Genomic DNA, 26,180 nt, shown 5'->3' on the forward strand with positions numbered 1-26,180 from the left:
CATAGTAAACAACTTAGAGAATTTATTTATAAAGTAGGAAATAAAAAAGCATGATTTTACCATTTATTTAGAATATGAACAAAACTAGAAAGTTAAACTACAGAAAAGGCAGAGAGTACTGAAGTTGGCTTAAAGGCCATACAGTGTATTTACATACAAACCAGCCAAACCCGTTTCTTTCATGCAAGTAAGCGTTAAGGAAGAGTGTGGTAATGTTTATAGAACAGGTCACAACAAATATTTTAAAAATTTACAGAAGAAACTGTACACAAATGAAAAAATAAATTAGACAATTTACAAGAAATGTCTTATAGGTTATAATAGGCTATAGCTTAGTTTATTATGAATAAAATCTGTAGTACATCCAGCATACATTTTTACATTACAGATGCAGTGTTAGGAGAATTCCAACATGACAAACCTTAGACTTGACAAAAAGAATGCAATAGAGAGAATAAGGCAACTTAAACTGAAATGGCTTGTAGAAGTAAAATTAACACATAGAAAGACCTATGTATGATTTGGTCAATAACTGGGAAGAATTAAGACAACTTCAGTTACAAAGTCAAACGTTTCACTGTAGTTCAAATAAAAAGTGAAAGCACACAATGTATTTAAAAAATGATAAAACTATCTTATCATGACTTACATCCTAATTCCAATAGTTCTATTTGGAAAAGGAGACGAGGATACTGATGTCGGGCCTATAAAGTTATCTTCTGTTTCTTAATGTTGTAAACCAAAAAGAGTACCTCAGAAAAAAGTGGCAAATTTCAAAATGGCTTAATATCTGCGACAACTACTGACTGTGCTGGTATAATATCCATGTGATTCAGATGTAAGGCTAAAATAATCTCAGACTACCTCCGTTATTTGTGTAGACTTTACACATTCTGTAAAAGCAGCTCTGTCTCATTTGAAAGCTACTGGAACTGTTGAGCACTGCAGTGTAGGAAACATGTTAGTAACAAAAAATATATAGCACTAGCTTAGAATTGAAGTTTACTTGCATATTTATACAATTCAAAACCTTGAATTTTAACTTCATTTACTCCTTTGAAAAACACATTCCTCATTAGTTCTTTTGAACACAAAACTAGTGGCAGCTGCGGCAAAGACTGAAAATCTAAAAGAAAAATAACCTCTGACTACAGAAAGAGCCAGAGTGTAAAGATTTTCATTTTTTTCTTAAGGGGGGGAAAAACACCTGACTTCCCCCTTCTGCATTACTCAGCACTGACTCAGTATCTGAAGTCCCACTATCAGCTCACGGCTACATTCATTTTCAGTAGTACACTGGAAATGTCATACACAGGTCCAATCCGATTCTTCTCAGACATCCCTAAGGATAAAAGTGTTTCAGGTCTTCATTACATTTGAAGTAGACGACTATAATCCGTAATGAAATATTTCAACTAACTTGTAGGTAATTAAAATCGTGTTTTATAAATTTCGCTACAAATTGTTTGACAAAAGCAATAAGTAATTCCAGGAGGGGTTTATGACGTATCTATCCCCACTGAACATCCCCAATGTTCAGAAATAAACAGTTTGAAGAAAAGGTTACTAAAATCCTCCCCCAAAATACCTAATATTCAAATATCTATGGATTTAGTGGGATGTTTTTTTGTACAATGGAAAAGTTATAATAAGGCCCATATAATTTTGAAGTTAACACAATTAAAATTCCAGATACCTTTACAGATTAAAGTACACACACTTTTATGGACATACTCGTACATAAAACCCTTCAGATTACTTTAAGGTAAACCTATTTGGCCCTTACAGGCAGTAACATAACATTATGAGAGAATAACTAATACCATTCTGTTGGTTTGGTGACAATTCAAAATCTAGTACCTGTTCAACATATACAAATAATGCCAGTTATCTGAACAAGCTGTTTTAGTCATTCCAAATGCTGCCATGAATGAAGCAAAAAATCTCTTTCTCAGGATCCTGATGGTAATTGATGATCCCACTGTAACAAATCAAATCTCCTCATTTTACAAATAAAGAACATAACATTCAAAGAAGTTAGACCGGTAACCGATGTTGTTTGTAATATGGCACGAAATTATGATCCCACATCCACTGACCACTTAAGACAGATAATACAAAAAAAGGGATCGCATTAAGAAGATGTGAACTTTCTGGAAGTAGAAATTACTCAAAATTTAGATAAGGCTGCAAAGCTGGAATGACTTTTCATGCCATAATTTTTAACAGGCTATTAAAATACTCTAAAGGAAGAAAAAAATTACTTTTTTGGGTCTTTGATGATTTTTACCAGGCTCAGTAGAAAATATAAGACAATTACTGTCTCAAGTATTGAAAACAGGCGGTAGCATAAAGCACATTATTTTGTGAGATTATCTGATGATAGATAAAAGTTGGCTGAATTCCTCCGGTATTAGAATAAAACACTGTAATAAACTTACTGGGGAAAATAGGACATTAATGACATTTCATGGCAAATCATCTTAAATAGGTCAAAGAGTAGTATTACAAAAAGGCAATATATTCCTAGTTTTTTTGTTTATACGTACCACAAAATAGTAAGTTAAATGCAAAATAATGCACACTCACTTTCCTGGTGATTATTTTTTTTCACATGGCTTTAAAGGAGAGTTTCTAAACTACATTCTCAAATGCAATAGATTAAAAAGCATTACATGCTCAACCAGAAAAAAAAATGATAAAACATGAAAAATTTTGAACATAACAAAACAGCGGTTATGAAAGACATCTGGAAGCTATTGCCTCACTAAGCGTTCCACCCAAGAATGCAACCTGAGAAATCAAGGCAAGATGTGATGGACTGCTCTTAGAGGCAAGGCTTATCGCTAGACATACGGGAAAACCTTTTCCCTTTCAGCTGCATCCTTTGCTTACAGAAACGCAACTGTCAGGAAGCAGTACTTGTACAGCAATCACAGTGGCACACAAAGGCAAGACCTCAGGAATCTTTAAAGTCTAACATTTGGCAAATATTCTGACCCTCTTGAAGGACTGTCAGTTACCACGTATATATTACTGAGAATGGCACTGACTACCTACACTGAGAGTCCACCCATTTAGAGGAGCTGAGCGAGGAACTGCCCGTGTCGACAGGCAACCGAGTCAACTAATACTTTGTCTTTGAAGAAGTCAGGGTGCAGAACTGAAAGCCACGACTTGTGCAAGTCTCTGGTTATAAAAGGCAGTCTTTTTTGGGTGGTGGTGGAAAGTTCTAAACCTTGTTCTTTACCAAGCCCCAACACAAATTGATAGTCCTCCCTGTGTTTGCAATGTTATCGGAATTTTTAGGAATGAAAATTAAATCCGAAAGGTATAAAGAAGATTCTCTTGGGTGTACAAAACTCAAGGAAGAATTAAAAGGGCCTCTTTTTACTCCTTTACGATTGGCTTCTGACAGTTTAATTAGATAAAGTGGGGGGAAATGTAAGTCCCTAGAATCATCAAATTTGCTTCAGTGAAGGAAATGTGCATTTTGGAGACTGAGGGCAGTCAGAATGTGTCTTGGGGAACTCCATCAGTATCACTGGAAAACATGGTACACACTACGGTGAAATGGCAGGTGTTTTTGGAATGGTCAGAAATACAACTTGTCTGGGTAAAATAAACTTGCCCAAATGAGCTACTTCCTATCCCCCTTTATTTGAAAAACAAGCTTCCCATATTTTCCCCTCAAACATTCTATAAAAGCACATCTTCATGAAGTTTTAGTGGATACATCATAGTACTAGTTCTAAAACTGCATTCATACAGTAACCACTACCCAAATGTGGCTACCGAGAACCATGGCTACTGAAACGTGGTTAGTCTAAACGGAGATGCGCTGGAAATGCAAAACACAAACTGCCTTTGACGATTAAGTACAAAAAAGCCAGAACGTAAAATGTCTCCTAAATAACTTTTAATATTGATTACATGTTGAAATAACATAGAGAATATACTGTATTCAACAGAAATATATGAGAATGAATTTCATCTATTTCTTTTTACTTTTTAAATATGCCTACTTAGAAAATGTAAAAATTACACATGGCTCACATTTTATTTGTTAGCTCTTTTCAAGAACGCACATCTCGGAGGCATTATGTTGATTGGGACTAGAATCAAACCTATTCACCATTGTACAATTACAAGGAATTTGAAATCATAATAAAAAACTAGAAATCTTGGCAGCCTGCATCATAATTCTGTTATTATTCCAGTGATTCTAGGATACCCATGAGAAAAGTCAAGAGCAAGAGTGGTGGGGTGGTACTCCCCTTATATGCATTATAGCAGGTAACTTCAGTTACAAAGGACAAGAAGTATGAATCAGTTCCAAATTAACTGAAGTACTGATGAAATTAACTTACACAGACTTTGATCATTCCATTTCTTTCTTAAAGACTGCCCCAAACCCATAGCTGCTAATATACAGTTTGCCACAAGAATATAACTTGAAGTTATTGTCATTTAGAAATAAACACTTTTTGTACAGCCCAAATCACAGAATTTTAAAGTAGACTGGATAGATAGCTTTGATTGAAATGTCTAGTCATTACAATGGAAACATTAAAGGAAGAAACTTTTTGTCATTGTAGGTTTTCAAAATGACCACTAGTTGACATAAACTCAAAGTTCCCAAATATTCTAAATTCTAAAAATTACCTTGACATACTTTCCCCCTTACCCACTCTCTTCTGTTATTCACGTTAATGTCTTTAGGTAAAGCAAACTGGATTTTAAGTAATTGAGCACAAAATTTAAAAACTACAGAAATGTCTTTATCAAGCACCTCTTGATAGTCTAATGAAAATTATTCTCCAAGGAGCAAAACTGTGTGTTCTGTAAAAACACATCGTAATACTTCTTTCTGTAATGTAAACAATTTTTAAGCTCTTCGGAGCACATCCAGATTTCCTGGTAATTTCAGGAGGCAAACTTTTCCTCCAAGTCTCTCTACTTTGTAAACCATAAATAACAGTCTCAAACAACTTCACTCAACTACTGGACCTCCAAAATGTTACTGTCAAAGTGAAAATCTGAAAAAAATTATAACATTATAAAAAATCATTCAAAATAAAGAACAAATTCCAAGGCAAAAGGATTTACAAATTTTGGAACTATAATCCCATTATTACCAGAATGTATAAAACACTGATCCTTTTGTAATTCTGCAAATTATTGAAACTCAGAATCCCAGTTTCAAAACAACTCGTCTTTCAGATTTCTGTTAACATCCTTTTAGAATAAACGTGATTTTGTTGCTGTTCATAACAGAAGGAAATCTTTAGCTTTGATGGTTCAGAACTAATTAAACAGAACTGACTGAGTCTGGGCCTGAGATAAGTATGGGATAGGAAGCGCACGGAACTCTACCAATGCATGCAGACCATACTCCATTAGAATAGTCCTGGGACTGCATCGAATGGGCTTTCAAAGAAGTAATTAAGTCTCCAGTTAAAAAATATTAAACATTTTTAAATGTATTGATTAATAAAATACAGAAAATGCAATGTCACCATATATGTGCATTTTCTAGGATTCACTTAAAATTCAGGCTAATATTTAACAGTATTTCAATTAAATTATGGCATTTGAAAAAGGTACTTCTGGGAAAAGATCACATAAAAGTACTTTTTTGGAGGGGGGATATGTTAGGAAAACTACAATAATGAAAATTAATATTGCTTTAACATTTCTAAAATCACATAAAAATGATCATCTTTCATTGCCATTTTAATTAATTTTGATACAGGGAATGTTACTGCCTGATTACTAGTAACCAAAACACACATAGAACAGACTTGTAACAAATATTCAGAATCAATTATTTTCATGAGCTAAACATTTCTGAGATTTTTAAGATTTGTGTTTGAGCATACAGTACTGTAATGTTGGCTGCATAAAATAAATAGAAAATCTTTTTGAGAGAAAGCTCAATTATCAGAGGCTGTATTGCATTTAACACTGAATATATACAGAAGGGAAAGCACTTCAATTAGAAATACTTCACCTGTTACCGAGTTCTCTCTTTTAATATGGCAACATTTCGCGGCTTTCCATTTTGACATTTAAAAATCAACAGGAATAGTGCTCCTCTTTTATCCTTTGGTTCCCAGTGACAAACAATGCAGTAATAATGCCTCTGGTTTTCAGTTCCTCTTGGATGACATTTATTAGCAGAGAGAAACCTGATGCTTTAGCTGAAATTTGGCAGCCCAAGAAGTGCACCAACTGCTCCAAAGTATCCCTGTATAATGTGAAAACAATTATTAATGTAGAACAGCTTTTTAAATTAGCATACAGCATTAACTACTATTAAGAACACATATTTATATTATAATCTATTTAAGAACATCTATTCAGATATTAACAATGTCTGTGTTGTCAGCTATTATAAAGAGTTTTTTTTAACTGTATTCTCAATATATATATACCTTTGCAATACCTATTTAAGTGTGGCTTTTAGACACTAACGCTTCTAGGGCTATTATCGCAGTTCTGTGCTCCATCCCCTTCCCTCAGTAGTCTTCCCATGGCTCCCGCTGCCACTCTCACAGCATACCCCATGCCCCGCGGAGCTGCACAAGAGTTCATATACCATTCTGATCTGTCCAGTCAGAGCAGCAACAGTGAAAAAAGGGCACTTCTAAGAGAACAAATACTGACTCTGTGTTATTACATTTTCTATATATCCCTTTGACTGACCAGAAACAAAGTAATTCAAGCTAAGTTTACTTAATCCAAAACATTATGTGAATTAGTATTTGCTTAGATCAGAATTTAACTAGATGTAGTGAATAAATACCAAAGAAAAAAATAAATAAAAAACCTGGAAGGATAAACTCCAAAATGTTAACAGTGGTTACCTCCGGAAGTGGAGGTTAAGTTGTGGTGGGAAGATTAAGAACAATTTTCATTACTAAATTACACATTTTTGTATTGTTCACATTTAACATTTGTTACCTCATGGGAGGGGGAAAAAAAGGAAAACAATTTAACAAAGCAAGTCATCTACTAAGTACACAAGCAGCCCCAGCATGTAAGGAACTCACAGACTTGATATAACTCTCTTAGAAGGACTGTGCCGTTCTCGTGTTAATGGGGTGCCTGCCACGTTCCAGTAACCCCCCACCTCAAAATGAAGTGAGGGAATCAACGGACTACTCCGGTAAATCGTCGTTTTATAGTTTACTTATAACTACAGAGCAAGAAGCAATACATGGAACCTGCATGTAAAAGCATTATATTAAAATTCACAAAACATTCTTTCCTGTCCTACCTCATGTTCTAGAAACAGTGCTTTCAGTTGACCTTTTGACCAATAATCCAGTGCATATGCCAAAAGTTTCATTGAGAGAGTATTGACACGTAAAAAGTTTCCAACAAAGACAACTCTGTTTATTTTCTAAAAGAAAAGAACAAAGAAAATGACTTGAAAAAAGAGTTATGACGTAGATTTCACAATGCAGGTATCTTGACTTAATAACGTAAACTACCTTTTATTAGTGTCTACTAACTCCTGGTACATACCTCCATAATCCTGACTATTTAACAATTAGCTCTGGACATGTCACTGCACACTTGTCAAAACCCACAGGATATACACCCAGTGAACCCAAATGTAACCTACGGACGTGGGGTGAGAACGCTGTGTCAGTGCAGGCGCCCCGACTGCAACAGAGCAGCCGTGTGGTGCTGCGTGTGGATGGTAGGGGGCGCTGTGCCCGTGGGGCCAGGACTATATGGGAACTCTGTACTCGCCACTCATTTTTGCTGTGAACCTAAAACTGCTCTAAAAAACAGTCTATGTTAAAAAGGAAAAGTTCTGAAAAGACTGTAGTACATGGTTATAGATGAGACTGTTTTTGAAAATGGCCAAGAAATAATCTGTTTAACAAAGTCATTTGGAGAAACGTTACTGATGAGATTAAAGGAGACAAACCAAGGAAGAGTATTTTAAATGTGCTTGGGGGTAAACCAAGCTGTAAACTTGGCCAGCATGTTGCAGCGTATGCTCAACAATGTCGTGCAAGCCGTGGACTTTACCGGCAACACTGACTGGGGTGCCGCTTCCAGTACTCTCTGTCCCAGCCCAACCCATCAGGTCACTCTCTCTGCTAAGATTCCACTCACTAATGGTTCCTGAGGTATCCCTGGATTTAAACAGAATAATTCAGAGGATCAGTTTGGGTTTGTACAGTTATTCTCTGTGTTGGAGCCTCTTCCCCTGCCAAATATCTACATGTATGATTCTCTCACGAACTTCAGATCTTTGCCTAAAGGTCACAATTTCAAAAAAGCTTCCGTCAATCACCCAATTACTCAGCAATCTGTCCTCTGCCACTCTGGTCTATTCTCAATTCTCTTTGTCCTGTTTGATTTTCTCTTTTTGAAAAAGAGCATTTGTCACCTAATACAAACTAAACAATTTCCTTATTTACTACATCATTAGAATCAATGTGAGCTCCAGATCATCGTTTTCTTCACAAATGTACCCCAAGTGCCTAGAACAATCCCTGGCGCATGTTCTGTAAATATTTACTCGATAAATGAATGAATGAACAAATGAAGGGTTCCTTCAAAAAGCAAAATTCTCTATTCATTTAAAAGTGTTTGACATTTACAAAAATTCAGTGGAGAAATATATCTATCACACGCACGCAGAACTGTATAGCCTCCTTCAAATAAAAGCCACGCGCCTATGAGCTAGCTGGAAGAGTCAAAGCCGCAGATCTCGTGTGAAGACCAAGCCTCCGTGCCTTCATAGCCCTGTACAATGCTGCTTGATCCACATGCAACAAGGCAGCACTGTAAAGAAGCCGAGGGCAGTGAGCAAACTTCCAGGCACTCCACTCATCAAATGCCACATCAGCAGGAAAAGACACAACAAAAAAACCCACTTTTTTCCTTTTACATCCTCAAAGGATTTAGTTTGTATATAGTCATGTGCCACATGCCAACATTTTGGTCAACAACTGACCGCATATACGATGGTGTTCCCGGAAGATGATGGACCAGAGAAATTCCTATTGCCTAGTGATGTCACAGCCATTTTAACTGTTGTAGCACAACGCATTACGCACATTTGTGGCAAGGCTGGTGGAAACAAACCTACAGCACGGCCAGTCATATGAAAGTACAGCATGTACAATTGTGTACAGAACATAATACTTGATAATGATTAACAACTATGTTACTGGTTTATGTCTTTAGTATACTATATGTTTTATTGTTACTTTAGAGTGTACTCTTACTACTTATAAAAACAAAGCTCGTGGTAGAACAGCATGTCATATTATGCCAGCAGCAGCCTCGTGCACCTGTGTTTACTAGGTCTCTTGGTTGCGTCATTTTCCCTTGTGCTTGACTGAATCTTGTGTTGTTTTGTGTAACGTGCTGTACGGGCTCGTCGCCTAGGAGCAGGAGGCTGTCCCGTAGCCTCGGTGTGCAGCAGGCTGGACCCTCTAGGCTTCTGTAAGAGCGCTCTGTGATGTCTGCACAATGAAATTGCCTATCGCTAAGTGGCACGACATGCCCATAGCTATGTAGCACATGACTGCATTTCTTTTTGAAAAGGTGAAAGGTACATATCTGTTTGTCCTATTTCTGATTTGAGCAATCTACATTCTTTAAAGGTAATGTAACAACTGAGACTCAATGAGTCTTGGGATTTAATGGGTTAGGAGATCTCAACCCTATAGGCCTCCTTAAGGAACATGAAGAAGCCAGACTAGATGTACATCGACTCCAATTCACATTTTTCCTGTAATTATAAATGTTCTTACCTCATTAACAGCACACATTCGTGCCACAGAACCAATGTTATTGGTGATAGTTACTAAAGTAGCTCTTGCTAGATCTTCTTTACTAACAGATTCTCGCTTCTCCTTATAAATCATATTCCCAAAACTGCAGAGAAATGAGAAAACAAACAAAATCAAATCTGATCAAAAGCAACATTTCATACATTTTGGGAATTTAGCCTACAAATAAATCTACACGTACACAGGGTTACTCATTGATCTACAAAATGGACATAGCAAAATCCTGGAAATAAACATCATCAAACAATGAAATACCATGAAGCTGTTAAGAAGGGGAGGGAGGGAGAAAGGTAAGGGAAGAAAAGGGAGGGAGGCAGACAGACTACCATAGAATATACTGCTGTTGAAGTGTATATACAGTACACTTTTTAATGGTATATAAATGTTACCTTCTGTATAAAGGAGGGTAAGGATATGTATTTATTTGTATAGAGAAACATTGAAAGGATACTCAACAATTAATGAAAATACTTCCCTATAGGGTGCGCTCAGAAAGATTTTTAATATCTAACTTTCAAAATAAAGGAGTGTTAAAAATTTAATACCTAAACTGGGTAAGAGGAAGCCCTCTTACAACTTCCTTCAATTACAGTTGACAAATAATATTGTTAGTTTCAGGCGTGCAGCATAGTGATTAGACATTATATAACTTACAATGTGATACCTCCCTAAGTCTAACAGCCATTTGACAGTATACCTAGTTATTACACTATTATGCTGTACTTTATATCCCCACGACTGTTTTTATAACTGGCAATTTGTACATCTTAATCCTTTCCCCTTTTTCACCCATTCTCCCAACTCTCTTTCCATCTGGCCACCACCAATTTGTTCTCTGTATCTATGAGTTTCTGTTGTTTGTTCTGTGCTCACTTTGGCAGCACATATACTAAAACTGTTTTTTTTGTTCTTTAGATCCCACATATAAGTGAAATTATATGGTATATGCCTTTCTCTGTCTGATTTACATCACTTAGTATAATATCCTCAAGGTCTATCCATGTTGTCACAAATGGTAAGATTTCATTCTTTTTTATGGCTAATATCCCATTGTATACATGTACCCCATTTTCTTTATCCAGTCATCTATCAGTGGACACTTAGGTTGCTTCCATATCTTGGCTATTGCAAATGACACTACAGAGAACATAGGGCTGCGTGTGTCTTTTCAAATTAGTGTTTTGGATTTCTTCTGATAAATACCCAGAAGTGGAATTGCTGGGTCCTAAGGCAGTTCTATTTGTAATTTTTTGAGGAAACTCCAAACTGTTTGCCAGAGAAGCTGCAACAATTTGCAATCCCACCAACAGTGCATGAGGGTTCCCTTTCCTCCACAACCTCCCCAACATTTGTTATTTGTTGATTTATTGACGATAAGTGATATCTCATTGTGGTTTTAATTTGCATTTCTTGATGATTAGTGACGTTAAGCATCTTTTCATATGTCAGTTGGCCGTCTGTCTGTCTTCTTTGCAGAAATGTGTATTTAGGTCCTCTGCCCATTTTTCAATTAGATTTGTGTGTGTGTGTGTGTGTGTGTGTGTGTAAGTTGTATTGAGTTCCTTACATATTTTGGATATAAATAAGCAACTTCAATCACAACATAAATGTTAAACTTACCTAGATGCTACAGCCCAACCTGGCAGACCAAATCTTTCATAATCTCCTCCATAAATATCACGGACCAACTTGTCAGCTTGGGTGCTGTCACCTTTGGATGCCATTTCAAGAGCCTCTTCAAAACTTTCACAGCCAGTCAATAAACTGCATAAGCCCAGAAAAGTACCCCCTCCAAGGCTAAAGAAAGTAAAGAAACATGGTGAGCTGCATTTATACACTGTGTTCTTTCTTCAAAGTAAAAGGGTACAGCATTTATTTACTCAACAAACACACAGAAAGAATATAGTACTAATGCTAAATGCTGAAATGACAACATAATGAGGAAAGATGAACAATGCTTAGCAAAACCAAACTTGTCAGATCAAAGAATAAAGTGAAGGAATACATCACTTGCTGGAAATAGCATGAGGACAGGAAGAGATCTTTTTATCTTCCACTATCTTCAGTTGATACTTTATACGTTGTAATTGCTAAAAATAAATGTTTTTGTATGCATTAAAAAGGAATGTGTTAAAATCAGTACCATATTAAAAGGAGAAAACTTGTAATTCTAAATGGCTTCCTGGAAATGATTTTCTGAAAGGCCCATTTACTTGGCCTGACAAGGCTGAAATCAATTCAGCGTGATACGTTAACATTTCACATCACCTAGAAATGAACACAGTGAGGAAATTTACATCAGGCAGGTCATGATGTTAGTGATGGAAATTACCTGGTTCTGTTATTCTTTTGGCTATGCTCACAAAATGAAACCAAGTGCTCTCTAATTTCTAAAATCAAAACCTTTGCTTCCTAGTCTCACTTAAAGTTCTAACAGGGTCTATCCCTGAATAACTGTTGGAATTTAGTTAACAGGCTGAATTGCTGTCTTTTAGAATTAAGTAAGGTAATACGGTAGTCCCCTCTTACCTGCAGGGAATGAATTCCGAGACCTCTAGTATATGCCGGAAACTGTAGACAGCAACGAACCCTATGCTATTTGCTATATATACCTATGATCAAGTGTGATGTATAAATTAGGCCCAGTAAGAGACTGACAATCACTAATACTGAAACAGAACAATGATAACAACGCACTGTAAGAAAACATGTGACTGTCTATGGTCTCTCGTGTCAGGGGGTCCCTTGCTGAAGTCTTTCTGGTGCAACGTGTTGCCATCAATCAGAACCCGTTTTCTGTTCATATCTTCACCCGCAAATTTGATGCCTTTTCCATCGTAACTAAGCACTTACCACGCACTATGGCTGTAAGTTTTGCAGTTTGAGGCATGATAGCAAAACTAGCAGGCATTTTTTTTCCTTCTTCACAATTTCAAGCATAGAAAATTCGTTCTTACCATAGATCTTAGGAACCTCGGCACACTCTTTTTCTTCTTTCCTTATTAAGAACCTTCCCCTTTTCACTTAAAGAAGCACTTTAAGACTTCTTGGTATATCCGAATTGCCAGCATCACTACTCTTGTGCTTTGGGACCATTATTATTCAGTAAGAGTTACTTGAATACAAACACTGGGCTACTGAGAGTCAATCTGATAACCAAGTTGGCTACTAAGTGACGAACGGGCAGGGAGTGTGAACACGTGGCGACACTGGATGAAGCAAGACAGCTATTCAGAATGGTGTGCAATTTCTAGCTTATAAATTTTCTCAGGAAATTTTGATTTAATATTTTCGGACTGCAGTTGACCACAGGTAACTAAAACCGTGCAAAGCAAAATCGTGGATGGGGAAGGGGGAAACTACTGCACTTCCCTATAATTCTCTGGCATACGAATACAATGGAGGTAGATTTTTAGCCATTACAGAAATGAAATACTAATTAAACTTAAGTATCATTTAAGTAGGAGGACTATTTTAAAACTGAAATGAGTTTTTTCTACACACCAATCTAAAGTATCCCCGAATCTTTCTTCCTCAATTAAATATAGACGTCTCCACCCTCCTTAAAAGTTGATAAAATAGACATCAGAATCATAAAGAAAATTTAAAACTCTCATTTCACATTCATGTTTTAGGTAGTATAGAAAATTTGATAGGATATTAGGGACATTAATATTATCCCAGAAACAGCTCCTGTTAAATTAATCCTGTAAGAATTCACTATAGTGTTGCCCTGTACTGTGCATGAAATTAGCACGTAGCAAACGTTAGGCTGAAATACATCCATAAAAAAGTGAAAAATAAGGAAAGAAAAACGCTTTGGAAAATAGTTACTGGTATCATTCCAGACAAAACTTCACTCATGACATTATGGAAATTTTAATGCCAATTGATGCTAACCAAGCACAAATGTTTAACGATTTTAGTTTGAGTCGGTAACACACACTTGATACAATAGTATCATCAGCAACACTTTGACCTGTATTTGCACATCCACATTTTTGCTGTGGAACCAAATGCACGTTATTTTCCTGATGAAGCCAGTATTAATGTAATGATTTTACAACTTCTGTGTGCAAAGCAATATGGATGCTGCAAGAGAAAACGGTTACTAACCTTGTCCCAGTCACTCGTTTATAGTTGTCTTTGGAATGGACTGCTAAAATGCTGACTCCCGAGCCAATGTTCACTACCAGCAGTGGATAGGGGTCATCCAGGTTAAAAGGCATCTTTTGGCATCGCTCAGGTTCTGAGGCATTAGCAAAATAATAGCACTCTGCTTGTCCATTGAAACTGACAGAATCTATATACAGCAAGCCCTTTACAAGGCAGTCAAGTTCATCCAGTTTGTGCAGGTGGAGGTTTCCAATCTGTAAAATAATACCAAAGAAAAAAGGAAAAATGTTTTACAGAGTGAACGAAAAACAGCATTCAGAATACTGAGTCAATTATACTGTATAATTTTCAAAATCAGTTTCACTTGTCTTGTTTCGTGTCAGAATCTCTATGGGACTTCATCGAGTCCAGCGGTTCTCAATGATGGTGCTGGTACCTCTTGGAGGCATTCTGAAAATGTGTGGAGACATTTTAGTTTTTACAAAGATGCGGGAGAGGGGAGGACAGAAATAAAATCTAGAGGCGGGGACTTAGGATGCTAGACACCTGTAAAGGGTGGGGCAGTTGTGCAAAACCCAGAATTATCCCATTCCAGCATTATCTTGGTTTTGATGGACATTTTGTAGGTAGCAGAGGAAAATCTGTTTATAGTTACCATATCTGAGCCTATGTAAGCACAAACTATTTATCTATCTATCTGTGTGTATAAACATAGTCTTATTTACATGGTTGTAATATACACTAAATTGCTACGAATGCAACCACCAAATAAACTGAGGGAGTACTTCTTATTGCTTGAAATTTTACCAAGTGTGGTTTTAGCCTCTTATAAAGTTATATCTCAAAAGCAACAACATATATGTTATTAGATTCTTCAATAAAACATACCGTATCAAATCTAGGATTTGAGCTTTAGAGTTCACGGTGAATCTATGTATGTGCAGCATCTAACTACGTCATTATACCCTCTCCTGTGCTCCGACCAGAGGATCTACCTACTGACATACAGACCCTGTTTCCCTGAAAATAAGACCTAGTCAGACAGTCAGCTCTAATGCGTCTTTTGGAGCCAAAATTAATATAAGACCCAGTGTTATATTTTATTATATTAATGATGTTATATTATTTATATTATATTATATTTATTACATTAAAGACCTGGTCTTATATTAATTTTTGTTCCAAAAGATACGTTAGGGCTGATTGTCCGGCTAGGTCTTATTTTTGGGGAAACACAGTGTAGGTTTGTGTGTGTGTGTGTGTGTGTGTGTGTGTGCGTGTGTGTCTTAATTTCCTATCTTCATGTTACAGTTTGGGTACTAGTTTGAAATTATTAAATTCATTACAAATTCATTAGTAAAGAGTCTATTATAAAATATTTGTTATAAAAGACCTCAACTTAGATAACACTTCCTCTGGGAAGCTTTTCAATTCTCTAGGACTTATGTAGCACTCCTCTGGTGTTCCCATGGCACCTCTTTCCATAACAATAGTATTAATTATAAGGCATTGTATTCTTACTTGTAATTTACTTAATCTGTGTAGTCTAGAATACTGCACTTTGAGGGCTAAGTTTGTGTTACTCCCAGCAAAGTGTCTATCTAGCACAGTAACTGACACATATTAGATGCTCAAATATTATCTTAATGATTGAGCATCAATACTAACAAGTATTACAGAAACTCATCACTAGAAAAGAACTGATACTTTAAAAGAAAAAAATCAGAAGTCCACGTGTGGATGCCAGTTATTTTCACTGCTTTTGGCAAACATATCCAACCAAACTGGGCTCAGATTCCTGAAATTTATGTCCAAATAACTCAATACGTTGAATATAAGTCAGTATTATCCATCAAAGAAAAAAATCTTAATAAAAATTTAGACTTTTAAATTATCCCAAATTGTTAGGGGCTCACTCCTTGTAAGCCATGTAAGTGATCCCTTATGTTCTAGTAACAGACTTTTCTATGAATTGAGAAATTAAATGGTATACATGCATATTTTCAAGGAAAACAAATTTCAGTAGCCCCAAATACCAACTTTTTAATCTTTGTTCTAATGAAAAGGACTAGAAGCCTGGCAAACCCCGATTAGCATATACCTCAAATCAACACTTATACAGTCCTCTTGCCATATCCAAATGGCCGCCTTTGAGACAACATAAAACCAGGGGAAAAAGGGTTAACGAACTTTCCATCAGGTGTCTACTAATCAAAAGACACTGGCTTCAGTTGGGGTTTGGGAAGGAGATGGCCCTGGGAGAGATGACAGGCAAGCACAGCACACAGTAATAGTGAAAGTAACTGAAGCCCCATTTACATCTGGCTTTGTACACTGCCAAATTCACTGAAGTCCCTTTTATTGTAGCAGTCTCTAAAGTTAGCAGGTTTTACCAAATATTACATACAACAATGATCCCAAATCTGGGCAATTTTCACTAATCCTATAAAGGTATTTAAATGCCCCAAATCAAAGACTAGTCATAAATACGTACTTCCTCTGCGTCAGCAGGAAGAACTAATGTACGCAACAGGCCAGATGGAAACTTAGCCTCCTATTTTAAAAACTGAAGTGAGTGGGTATCAATGTTTGGCTCTGAGTAAAGATACCTACTGTACGAAAATCTTTTTCAAACTTGTAAGCACCACCTCCTGTAGCACATAGCACCGTGTGTAATGTTGAGAAGTTTTTATCTCTTCCCATTTGGATAAAAGTAGGCAGGTCCTGGGTTGGAAATCTGATGAAGTGCAGGTTCCCTCTTCGGCCAAAAAGTGTTAAATCCTTCAGCTCAAGGTGTACGTCCCGAATACCAGTGGATCCATATGCGACATTGGAAGTCAAATATTTCCGGATGCTTTTCAAGCTCTCCACTTCTTCTTGTTCCTCCTCTGCTGTGATGTCAATGGGTTCAAAATATGAAAGCTTTACCAGAGTTCCCCCAATGTCCATGCCAAACCATGGGAAAGCTGTGGATAAAAAAAAAAAAACAACAAAAAGAATGAAAGATAAAAAGATATTTTTGGAAATGCAAATTAGGAACTAGTTCATTAGCCACAAACTTCCTTTACTTGCAATCCTGCATTCAATTCAGTCCGTAATAGTTTGGGGTAAGACGTATCTTCTATGTGCAGCTCACTTTTTCCCCTTCAAAGTGTTGTGTATTTTTCTAAAGACTCCTAACATAGTATGCTGATATAGTTGGCCCAGAGCCTTTTAATTCCCAGTATGGTAGGCTTTCCTTTTCCTTTATGAAATCCTTACCATGTGAAAAATTTGGGCCAATTCTGTTTTAAATAAATAGCTCATCACCTAGGGCTTGAAAACATTTCTAAAAAGATTTTAATGTAATAAAATTGGCCAATAATCACTTCAGGTACACTCCAGGGATAAGTATTTCCTTAAAAAGAAATCTTGGACCGTCCAGGTGGCTCAGGTGGTAGGAGCGCCATGCTCCTAACGCCGAGGTCGCTGGTTTGATTCCCACATGGGCCAGGAAGCTGCGTCCTCTACAACTAAGACTGTGAACAATGGCTCTTCCTGGAGCTGGGCTGCCATGGGCTGCCGTTGGCTGCCAGGAGCAGCCAGCAGCCAGCATGTGCTGCCGTGGGCTACCACGTGCTGTCAGGAGCAGCAGGCAGTCATTGTGAGTGGCCGGCAGCTGGAGGGAGCACAAGCCTCATAACACCAACATGGGCCAGGGAGCTGTGTCCTACACAACTAGACTGAGAAACAACAGATTGAACCTAAGTGAGGGAAGGGGGTGGTGGAAGATGGGGAGAAAAAAACCAAAAAAATATTTTCTTTGCTTATTGAGCATATTAGGTTTCTTTAGTAACCTGGTTAATAAAATTAGCTATTAATAATATTGAAGGTAAGTGTACTTGGGGGCAAGCACATTTGGGGGGGCAAGCCATGTATTTGGGTTTGGACATGGGGCTTTCTCACTGAGTGGGCCATGTGACTTTGGAAACGCCAATAACCTCTGAATCTGTTTCCTCAATGTCTGTTTCTATTCTCTGGGATTTTTATTACTATGAGAGAGACTCAAAAATAATTTAAGACTTAAGATACGTAGATTACAAAATGCCTGATAAAATGTATTAATAATTTTTAATGTAAAAGTTGTAAAAGAAAACGACTTCCCTCTAAAATTCTACATTGTTTCTTAATTATTCCTATTTTATTTATTTGATACATGTGTACCATTAGAAAGTCAACATGATTCAATGAGAAAGCATTCTCTACATTTCTCTATTTCAGAATTTATATTTATTGAAATTAGTAAATGAAACTGAAGATGAGGGGGGAGTAATTCTCATTATCTTCTGGTGGAGAAATAGCTAGTTTATTTTTTGTATTTGAAACCCAAGTTGCAGATCCAGCTGTACTTACATTAAGGACAATCTTTAGAAATACATACATACATATATATACACACACACATATATATATGTATATATATATATACACATACACACGTATATATATACATATATATATGTAAAATGACTTTAGAACATCACTTGGGAAGCTAGGGCAGCAAGACCCTTTTTTATGTCACATGTAGATTTGTGTAAACAACTAAGATGCAGAAGAACCGGACTCAATTTTCTCAACTCTGTTGGGTGGCTAGCAACGGAGGCCATCTTAGATAATAATCTCTTGAAATGAACGACAGGCTATTTGAAATTTTAAAAAAAAGTAGAAACCATATGATAATATCTTTAGATAAAAAGAAATGTGGTATCACTACATTTTACTTTCACTTTACTCATGAAATCCAGAATTCCTGCTTTAAGAGATTCATCATGTAAAAGGTTACATATCACCTTTCTCCCCCAAATTCAAATTAAGTCACTAGTAGCAAGCAGCAATACTAGCAGCTAGAGGGGAAATTCACGGCAAGTGGTTGCTTAGACAAACATATTTAAAGAAAACAATATGGAATAGCTCTATTGATCCAATACACTAGAGATTCCTTCAGAATTTTCTTAATTTGTTGAACAGATGTGTAATTAGGACACTTTTCGTTGGGCATTAGATAAAATAGGGGTCCTTCTGCGGTTACATAACCAAAATGAATTCTCCCTATTTGATACTCGATTATTGCCTGCATGGGGAGGGGAGTGTGGAAATCACTACTGCCACATGAAGCACATTTTAGGATAGAAAAATTTCTATAAGGCGAGATTACTAAGTTAAAAACCTTTATTTTCCAAAATTCAAAACACATTAAAAATCATTTAACGTTTTTAGTTTTTCTTTCTGTTCCTTCATCAGTCTCAAACACACAGATGTCAAAGTATACACACAAATAAAAATGTTACTCAGAGAGCAAACTACAAAGCTGAAGCCTTACCAGGTTCAAAGTTCATGCCATTTTTATTTTCAGTCGAAAGCCTCTCTTTGCTCCTAGGTAATAAATACCTGAACTTCGAAGCAAAAATTCCCGTCAACCTATGTGAAGAACTTTGAATTCTTACATAAAACCATGAATTAAGTTTCAAAGAAACCTTACTGCCTAGGAAAACATTTCAAGTTTATAGTAAAATATTGGAGAGTGAGAAATTATCTGATTTTCTAAAGCTTATGCATGAGCACCAAGGTTTTTGACCCAAGATATATCAGCAGCCAATTCCAAAAGACATAACTCTGGGGTGGGCAGTAGAAAGACTCACTGAATGAAAACCTATTTTTAAAGTCTAGACTGCTGGAAAGTGTCGTTTGACTCTTTCCCCTAGAAAGAAAATGATTGTTTGGGTGTAACTATCATAAAATGATAAAGAAAATCCACAACCTACCACTGCTTCTTCTTTACAAGGCTTTTTGTTCATCTAGTTTCATGAAACAACCAAACTTGTCCTACCTCAAAAACACTACAGAGAAAGTAAAACACCTGTAAACGAAGCTATATTATTACAGTACATTGCATCTCTCATTTGTCTTAAATTACATTCAGTACTGAAGAAAATTATAAAATTTGTATATTGTACGTAAGGCACAAAGAATAACCATCACAACCAGGAACTCATGAAACAGAACAGAACATTACCACTCAATTTTAAACCGTTGTGGGACCCGCTCGTTTGTATGTATATTCCACTAGAGAAACAGGTTTTCTGAAGTAACTAAATTGGAAAATGATTACATTTCCTTAACGGGTATTGCCCACAGAGATAGGTTTTTTTTAAACCAACAATGCAAAAAGCCCAAGACTCATCTCACATCTAGTCTATTAGCTACGTCTGTCTTTTCTATCAGCGCTGTCCTTAAATGAAGGATAACTAGAGAGGCCAGCTAACAAATTTCTTAGTAACCATAATATGCAAACATTACATGTCCCTTCTATTTCTAGCAGATCTCAATTACCACAATTTTCTTACTATTTGGAAGGTAGGGACTGAAAGAGAACTCAGTATTGCCAATGGTTCCAAAAAAAAAAAAAAAAAAAGTTGGTAATAGCCATCTTTTGCATAGGGAGCCTTCCGACTCAGCAGATCTGGGATTCATTTCCTTAGGCCGCAGAAGCAGTCACCAAGAAAAAGTGTGGGGGAGGCTCCAAGAACAGGAAGACACAAATCTTAATTACGATCTATCCTGTCATTTAGCAATTGGTCTAATTAGGCACATTTACATTTTTCAGTGCATTAGGGAAAAAACAACAAAAGAAACACCTTTATGTTTGTCATGTTGTCACTAACCAAAATGAGAGGGGGAGAGGGCACGGAGCCCAAACATTATCTGCAAGGAAAGTATGAAAATATTAAGGTTATTAAGTACAACCACAGGTCCAGTAATAGTTCCATGAGGTAAGAAAAATGTCAGTTTCCTAAGACATCAGGCAAGGGTCTAACTTTGTGGCTGTAGCCAAGGGACAGGTTAATAGGTGACCAGTGCATAAGAAGCCTACTAACTGCACATAACCTAACATTTCCTATTCTTTTAAGAATAAAATTATCTACTGCCAAGGTGAAAAGTGAACCAAAATACACATTTAAAAAACAAAACAACACATTCCATAAATATAAATAAGTACTTTGATGATGGCAAATATACATTACCTTCTCGAAACTGAGAATTTCCTAGAGTCTCTTATGATCTGTATATTCGGTCTTCAAAAAATAGTAGCTTCTATTGTTTCTGATTGGAGCCTACAACTAGTTCCCTGTATGTTGCAAAAATATCCAAAACTATCATAAGGATAGTGCTACCAAAAATTATGTTTCTTATCAGATAATGTATGCAAAATGTCCGATCATCTTTTTATTTTTTCCAAATAAGAAAAGCAGTTACAATTCAACTCAGCCGATCATGTTTTTAAATGACTAAACATCATTAGATATCTAGCCACAAGGGCAGACTGATAATTTCTTAAAAGCTTTGTTACAAAAGTTTGGTATCTTGCTAAGTATCAGTAAAGGGATGGCAGGAGAATCATTTAATTGTTATTGGCCCAATGCAGATTTAACCCAAAGGGATACTATGTCAAATTAGAATTTTTCTTTTGCTGAGAGAAACCAAATGCTGAGTATGTTCAAAACATTATTGGATTATTTTAAGGAACACAATTCTAAAATGGGCATGTATACTCGTAAATTCCAGATGTTTCAAGTTTTTGGATAAAAGAAATTTCACTCTTCCTAATAATCATTCCAAATAAAAATGTTGGTGATTTGAAACAGACTGAAAAAAAAAACATCTTCACACACTGTAATTCCTTACATCTTAACATATTATAATTCCTTAGAAGAGCTCCAAGTAATCCCTCACCCCCTACCTTTGGTAAATTAGTTATATCCATGGTGTTATCAAAAACTATCATATCCAATTGCACCTTATTATCTACTAGAAATGGTAATTCCTTTTTTAAAATTAAATTGGAGTAACATTGGTTAATAACATGTAAGTTTCAGGTGTACAGTTCTAATACCTCATCTGTATAATGCATTGTCTGCTCACCTCCAAAGTCTAGACGCCAACCGTCACCTTATATTTGACCCCTTTAACCTTCTTCCTCCTCCCCCCACCCCCTTAACCACCATATTGCGGTCTGAGTTTGTCGCTTTGTTTTTACGTCCTACATGAATGAAATGATATGGTTCTTGTCCTTTTCCATCTAACTTCTTTCACTTAGCATGATACTCTCAAGACCCATCCATGCTGTCGCAAATGGCAATATTTCATCTTTTTTATGGCTTAAATAGATTCCATGATACGAGTATATATGTACCATATCTTCTTTATCCAATCATCTGTCAAAAGACACTTGTTTCCATGTGTTGGCTATAGAGAATAAAGGTGCAAGGAAACAGGGGTGCATATATCTTTATAAGTGTTGTCAAAGGGACTGCGAGGTCATATGCTAGCGCTATAATTAATTTTTTGAGGAACCCCGTACTGTTTTCCATAGTGGCTACACCAGTTTACATTCCCACCAGCAGTATACGAGGGTTCCCTTTTCTCTGCATCACTTTTTTCTTCCCTCATTGATAACAGCCTTCTAACGGGTGTGAGAGTATCTCATAATGGTTTTGTTTTGCATTTCCCTTATACCTAGTTCCACTGAGCATCTTTTCAGATCTCTGTTAGCCATGTGTATGTGTTCTTGGGAAAAGAGTCTGTTCAGATCCTCTGCCCATTTTTTAATTGGATTTCTTGTTGTTTAGTTGTATGAGTTCTTTACATATTTTGGGTATTAGCTCCTTACCAGAGCCATCATTTGTAAATATCTTCTCACATTCAGTTGGTTGCCTTTTGTTTTGATGATAGTTTCTTTTGCTGTACAGAAGCTTTTTAGTTTGATACAGTCCCATTCATTTATTTTTGCTTTCATTTCCCCTGCTTTCAGGGTCAAGTTCACAAAACCTCCTCTGAGACCACGGTCTGTAAGTTTAATACCTACCTATGATTTCTGGAAGTGATAATTCTCAAGTAATGATTCCATTTACAAACAGGGCAACCAAATTATACAGATGCTCACTACAAACATGTTAAATACTTCTCTCTGGTTTTGACAAAAACTTCAGGTACTTTATTGCTTGGGTTAGCAAAGCCAGATGCAAAAACTGTATCATATCCAATTTTTAAACATATATATACTGTATGTATTTTACTATCACCTTGCTAATCACGTCACATGCTGTATGGGTAAACAAAAGTTTTGCTTAAAAAATTATGTCAGTTAAGGTACAGAGGAACACATGATTGTTCAGATTTTTAATATCTTTAATATCTAATATTTAAGCAGTATGAAAAACACAAGTAAAGTCAAAGCAAACAAACATTGCCATTATTTTGGTTCTCATATTTTAACTAGCCAAAATTTTTCATTAGGTTGATGTTTGATTTCATCCTTACCCTGGAGTTGAATTAACACACAATTCCAAATGCTAAGTTTTTAGTTATACAACCTAGAGGATGAAACCAATTCCTTTTTTTTAAATTTTCTAGTTAAACACACACATTTATTTTATAACCTGGTAATATATTAGAGATATAGCGAAAAGCAAATGTTTTCTAACACTTAGGGGAATAATGTAAGAAAGTGTGTGAATCCATAGTTGTTTGTTCAACCAATATGAGATAAAGCTAGTTACTGGTGCTGTTGTACAGGCTAAATGAGGTACAATACATATAAATAGTGCCTTACACATACTAAGGGCTCACTAAATTTATAATTATTGGGGAAAAAAACCTAGACAAGTACTCAAAAAACAAAACAAATATCTTTAGCTAATTCAAGTGGTTTAAAAAATTAGAAACACTTTCCAGTTATAGACGGTACCAAAAAAATGTATACACATTTTAAGAAAGGAAAAAACTATATGAAAAGTACATGGATGGTAACCACTTTGAGCCCCTCTTGTAATTACAGAAGTCAAACGTGACTTGTAGTCATCTTTTGTTATTGGTATGTATTGATTAATACAGTTTTCCTTTCTTAAAATGTGTCTACACTTTTTTGGCACCCTCTGTATTTCCAGGGCAGTTCATACTTCCTTTAACATACACACAAAGATATTCTTTATTTTTACATAAAGAACTGAGTAAGCAGTAAAATCACCTTTTACATATAAGGAACTGAAAATGATATTTTAAACTACATCAAATTAACTGACTAGGTTTTCAGCACGACCCTATCTTAACATTAATGGTCTCACAATGTAATAGATAAGTTACTTTTGAACAATAGGTGTCCTTTTATTTCTCTAACTAATGTTTATTTTATAAACTTTTAATCTTTTCCAAAAACCTTTGACAGAGGTGGTTTTCACACCTTATTATAAGTTTGCCCAAATCTAAGTAACCAAATCACTATCACGGCAAGAAAAAATTACAACAAAAAAACCCCTAAGAGTCAGAATCTGAGCGTGTCATTGTCAAACTCATTATACTAAATGGAAATTCCAAGACAAGCAGAGAAAAATGTATGTGTTGAGGGAAGACGCCCAAGTGTATCACATACTGCATCTGTTCAAGATTAGTTTAATTCAGCACATGTAAATTGGAAGCGTTTCTATTTACTTTGTCATTTAAGCCCTCACATCACTATTTTATACTCTTTGAACAAAACTCTTTAGTTATCATGAGAAATCCCCATTGATGTCTTTAAACTAGCAACTATAACTACCAGATCAGAAAGGTCCGTGTTTCTCAGGGTACTCAGACTATGCCCTATGGGCGCAGAAGTAAGAACACTACTAGACTACGAGTCAGCTGACTTCAGGCCCTGAACTTCATTAGCACAGAGTTGGTCGGCTTAGCCTTGGAAGTTACTCCAGGACTGAGTAAGTTCAACTTACTCAACCGTAAAATTCAGAACAAATCATCTCACATTTAAGTACCAATTAGCAGTTTTCAGAGTGCTCTGGTATGTGTCCTGTCCTTTGAGGGTTACACGAACCTTGACGGGTGGGAAAAGATGGTGCTTCCCTGGTACAGAGTTCTTAGGACTGTTGGAAAGATCACATGGGACACTCTGAACACTGCAAAGCATCACCCCCGCTCTGAGACACAAGCACGCGTCCTCGCATTCCTGGTTGCTGTTAGAAGGGACTCAAAGGACGGCAGTCACAACGGGCTGAGGGATCAAACAAACCATTTAGAGGCAAAAGGTTTTAGAAGGCTAAAACCACAAGGAAGCCAAGGAAAGCTGACCTGTCCTCTGAAAACATGGAAAGAACGTCTTCAAACAGTACATACATGTGCAGGCATACGAAAAAAAAAACCTTAGTATCCACCGAAATACCTAATAATGGTTTCACAGTCGTTAACCGCTCACAGAGGTTAGCTCCGACTGGTGGAAACATCGCGGGTTTTCTTTGTGTTCCTGGTTGTTTTTAAAAAAACAAGCAGCAACTCCTTATTCTGCTAAACAACAACAAAAAACCGCTAGCAGGTTGCAAGCGTGTATGTTTAAAAGCTGCAATTCTAACTCCAGTGACAGCTCCCGGGAACCCATGCGGATCTCAAGGACACGCGCAGGAAGCCCAGAAATCCCTAAGAACGGGTGGTACCTGCCCCTGCGCCATGTGACAGCCGTGACCACCCGTTTCACCCCGGCTGCACGGGCAGCACAGAGGGGGCACTGGTGCGGCCGCTCGAGCCAAACATCCCCTCCGGCACCTCCCAGAGCGCGAGGGGGAAGTGGAGAGAAGGGCCGGGGGCCGCGGGCGGCGGTCGCACAAGCGCGGGGGACGGGGAGGGCGCCGGGAACCCAGGCCGAAGCGGCCCCTCCACCCCGACCCCCGCCAGGCGCCCGCGAGCGGCGGGTCTGGAAGCAGGCCGCTCCGCCGGGGGCTTCCAGCCGGGCCCACGGTGCTCTCCCGACCCAGAGGGCCCAAGTCCCCGTCTTACAAGGTTTCTTGGCATCCTTGATCTTCATGGCGACGGCCTGGCGGACGAGGGGCAGCCGCGGGTTCAGCGCACCGAGGGCAGTGGCGGCGACTCCGGAGGTGGCTGGGCAGCGCCGAGGCCCGGCGGGTCCCTCCCCTTGGGCCGGGCAGGCGGGGCGGGCCTAGGGCGGGGCAGCGGGCCGCGGTGCGGCCCAGCCTGGGGGCGGCCCCCCACCCCTGCGAGGGGCGGCGGACCGAGGGAGCTGGGGAAGGCCGCGGGCCTCGCCGCGCCGGGGCCCCCCCTCCTGCAGCCGCTCCAAACAAAAGGCCCGGGTCCCCGAGCCACCGCCGCCGCACTGAGAAATAGCCCGCCCAGGCGGGGCGCCCACGTGACGCTAGCCCC

General features: G+C 37.5%; 1 protein-coding gene across 1 annotated transcript; it reads right to left on the reverse strand.

Annotated features, from left to right (window-relative positions):
- On the reverse strand, positions 1-26,135 carry PANK3 (pantothenate kinase 3). The gene is made up of 7 exons (XM_081034987.1): positions 25,800-26,135; positions 16,557-16,909; positions 13,944-14,197; positions 11,448-11,624; positions 9,789-9,912; positions 7,283-7,408; positions 1-6,250 (listed from the first exon to the last, which is right to left on the reverse strand). The coding sequence occupies exons 1-7, from the start codon at positions 25,825-25,827 to the stop codon at positions 6,200-6,202; spliced, it is 1,113 nt and encodes a 370-aa protein (XP_080891113.1). The 5' UTR covers positions 25,828-26,135; the 3' UTR covers positions 1-6,199.
- Positions 26,136-26,180: the final 45 nt, after the last annotated feature.

Source organism: Rhinolophus hipposideros (genome assembly GCF_964194185.1).
Source record: "Rhinolophus hipposideros genome assembly, chromosome: 23".
Classification (NCBI taxonomy): Eukaryota; Metazoa; Chordata; class Mammalia; order Chiroptera; family Rhinolophidae; genus Rhinolophus; species Rhinolophus hipposideros.

Excerpts from the sequence above, each read along its gene's own strand:
- PANK3 (XM_081034987.1), bottom strand. The coding sequence starts at position 25,827 with ATGAAGATCAAGGATGCCAAGAAACCTT. Across the intron at positions 16,910-25,799 it reads CAAGGATGCCAAGAAACCTT|CTTTCCCATGGTTTGGCATG; the intron begins GTAAGACGGGGA and ends TTTTATCCACAG. Across the intron at positions 11,625-13,943 it reads AAACGAGTGACTGGGACAAG|CCTTGGAGGGGGTACTTTTC; the intron begins GTTAGTAACCGT and ends TACTTTCTTTAG.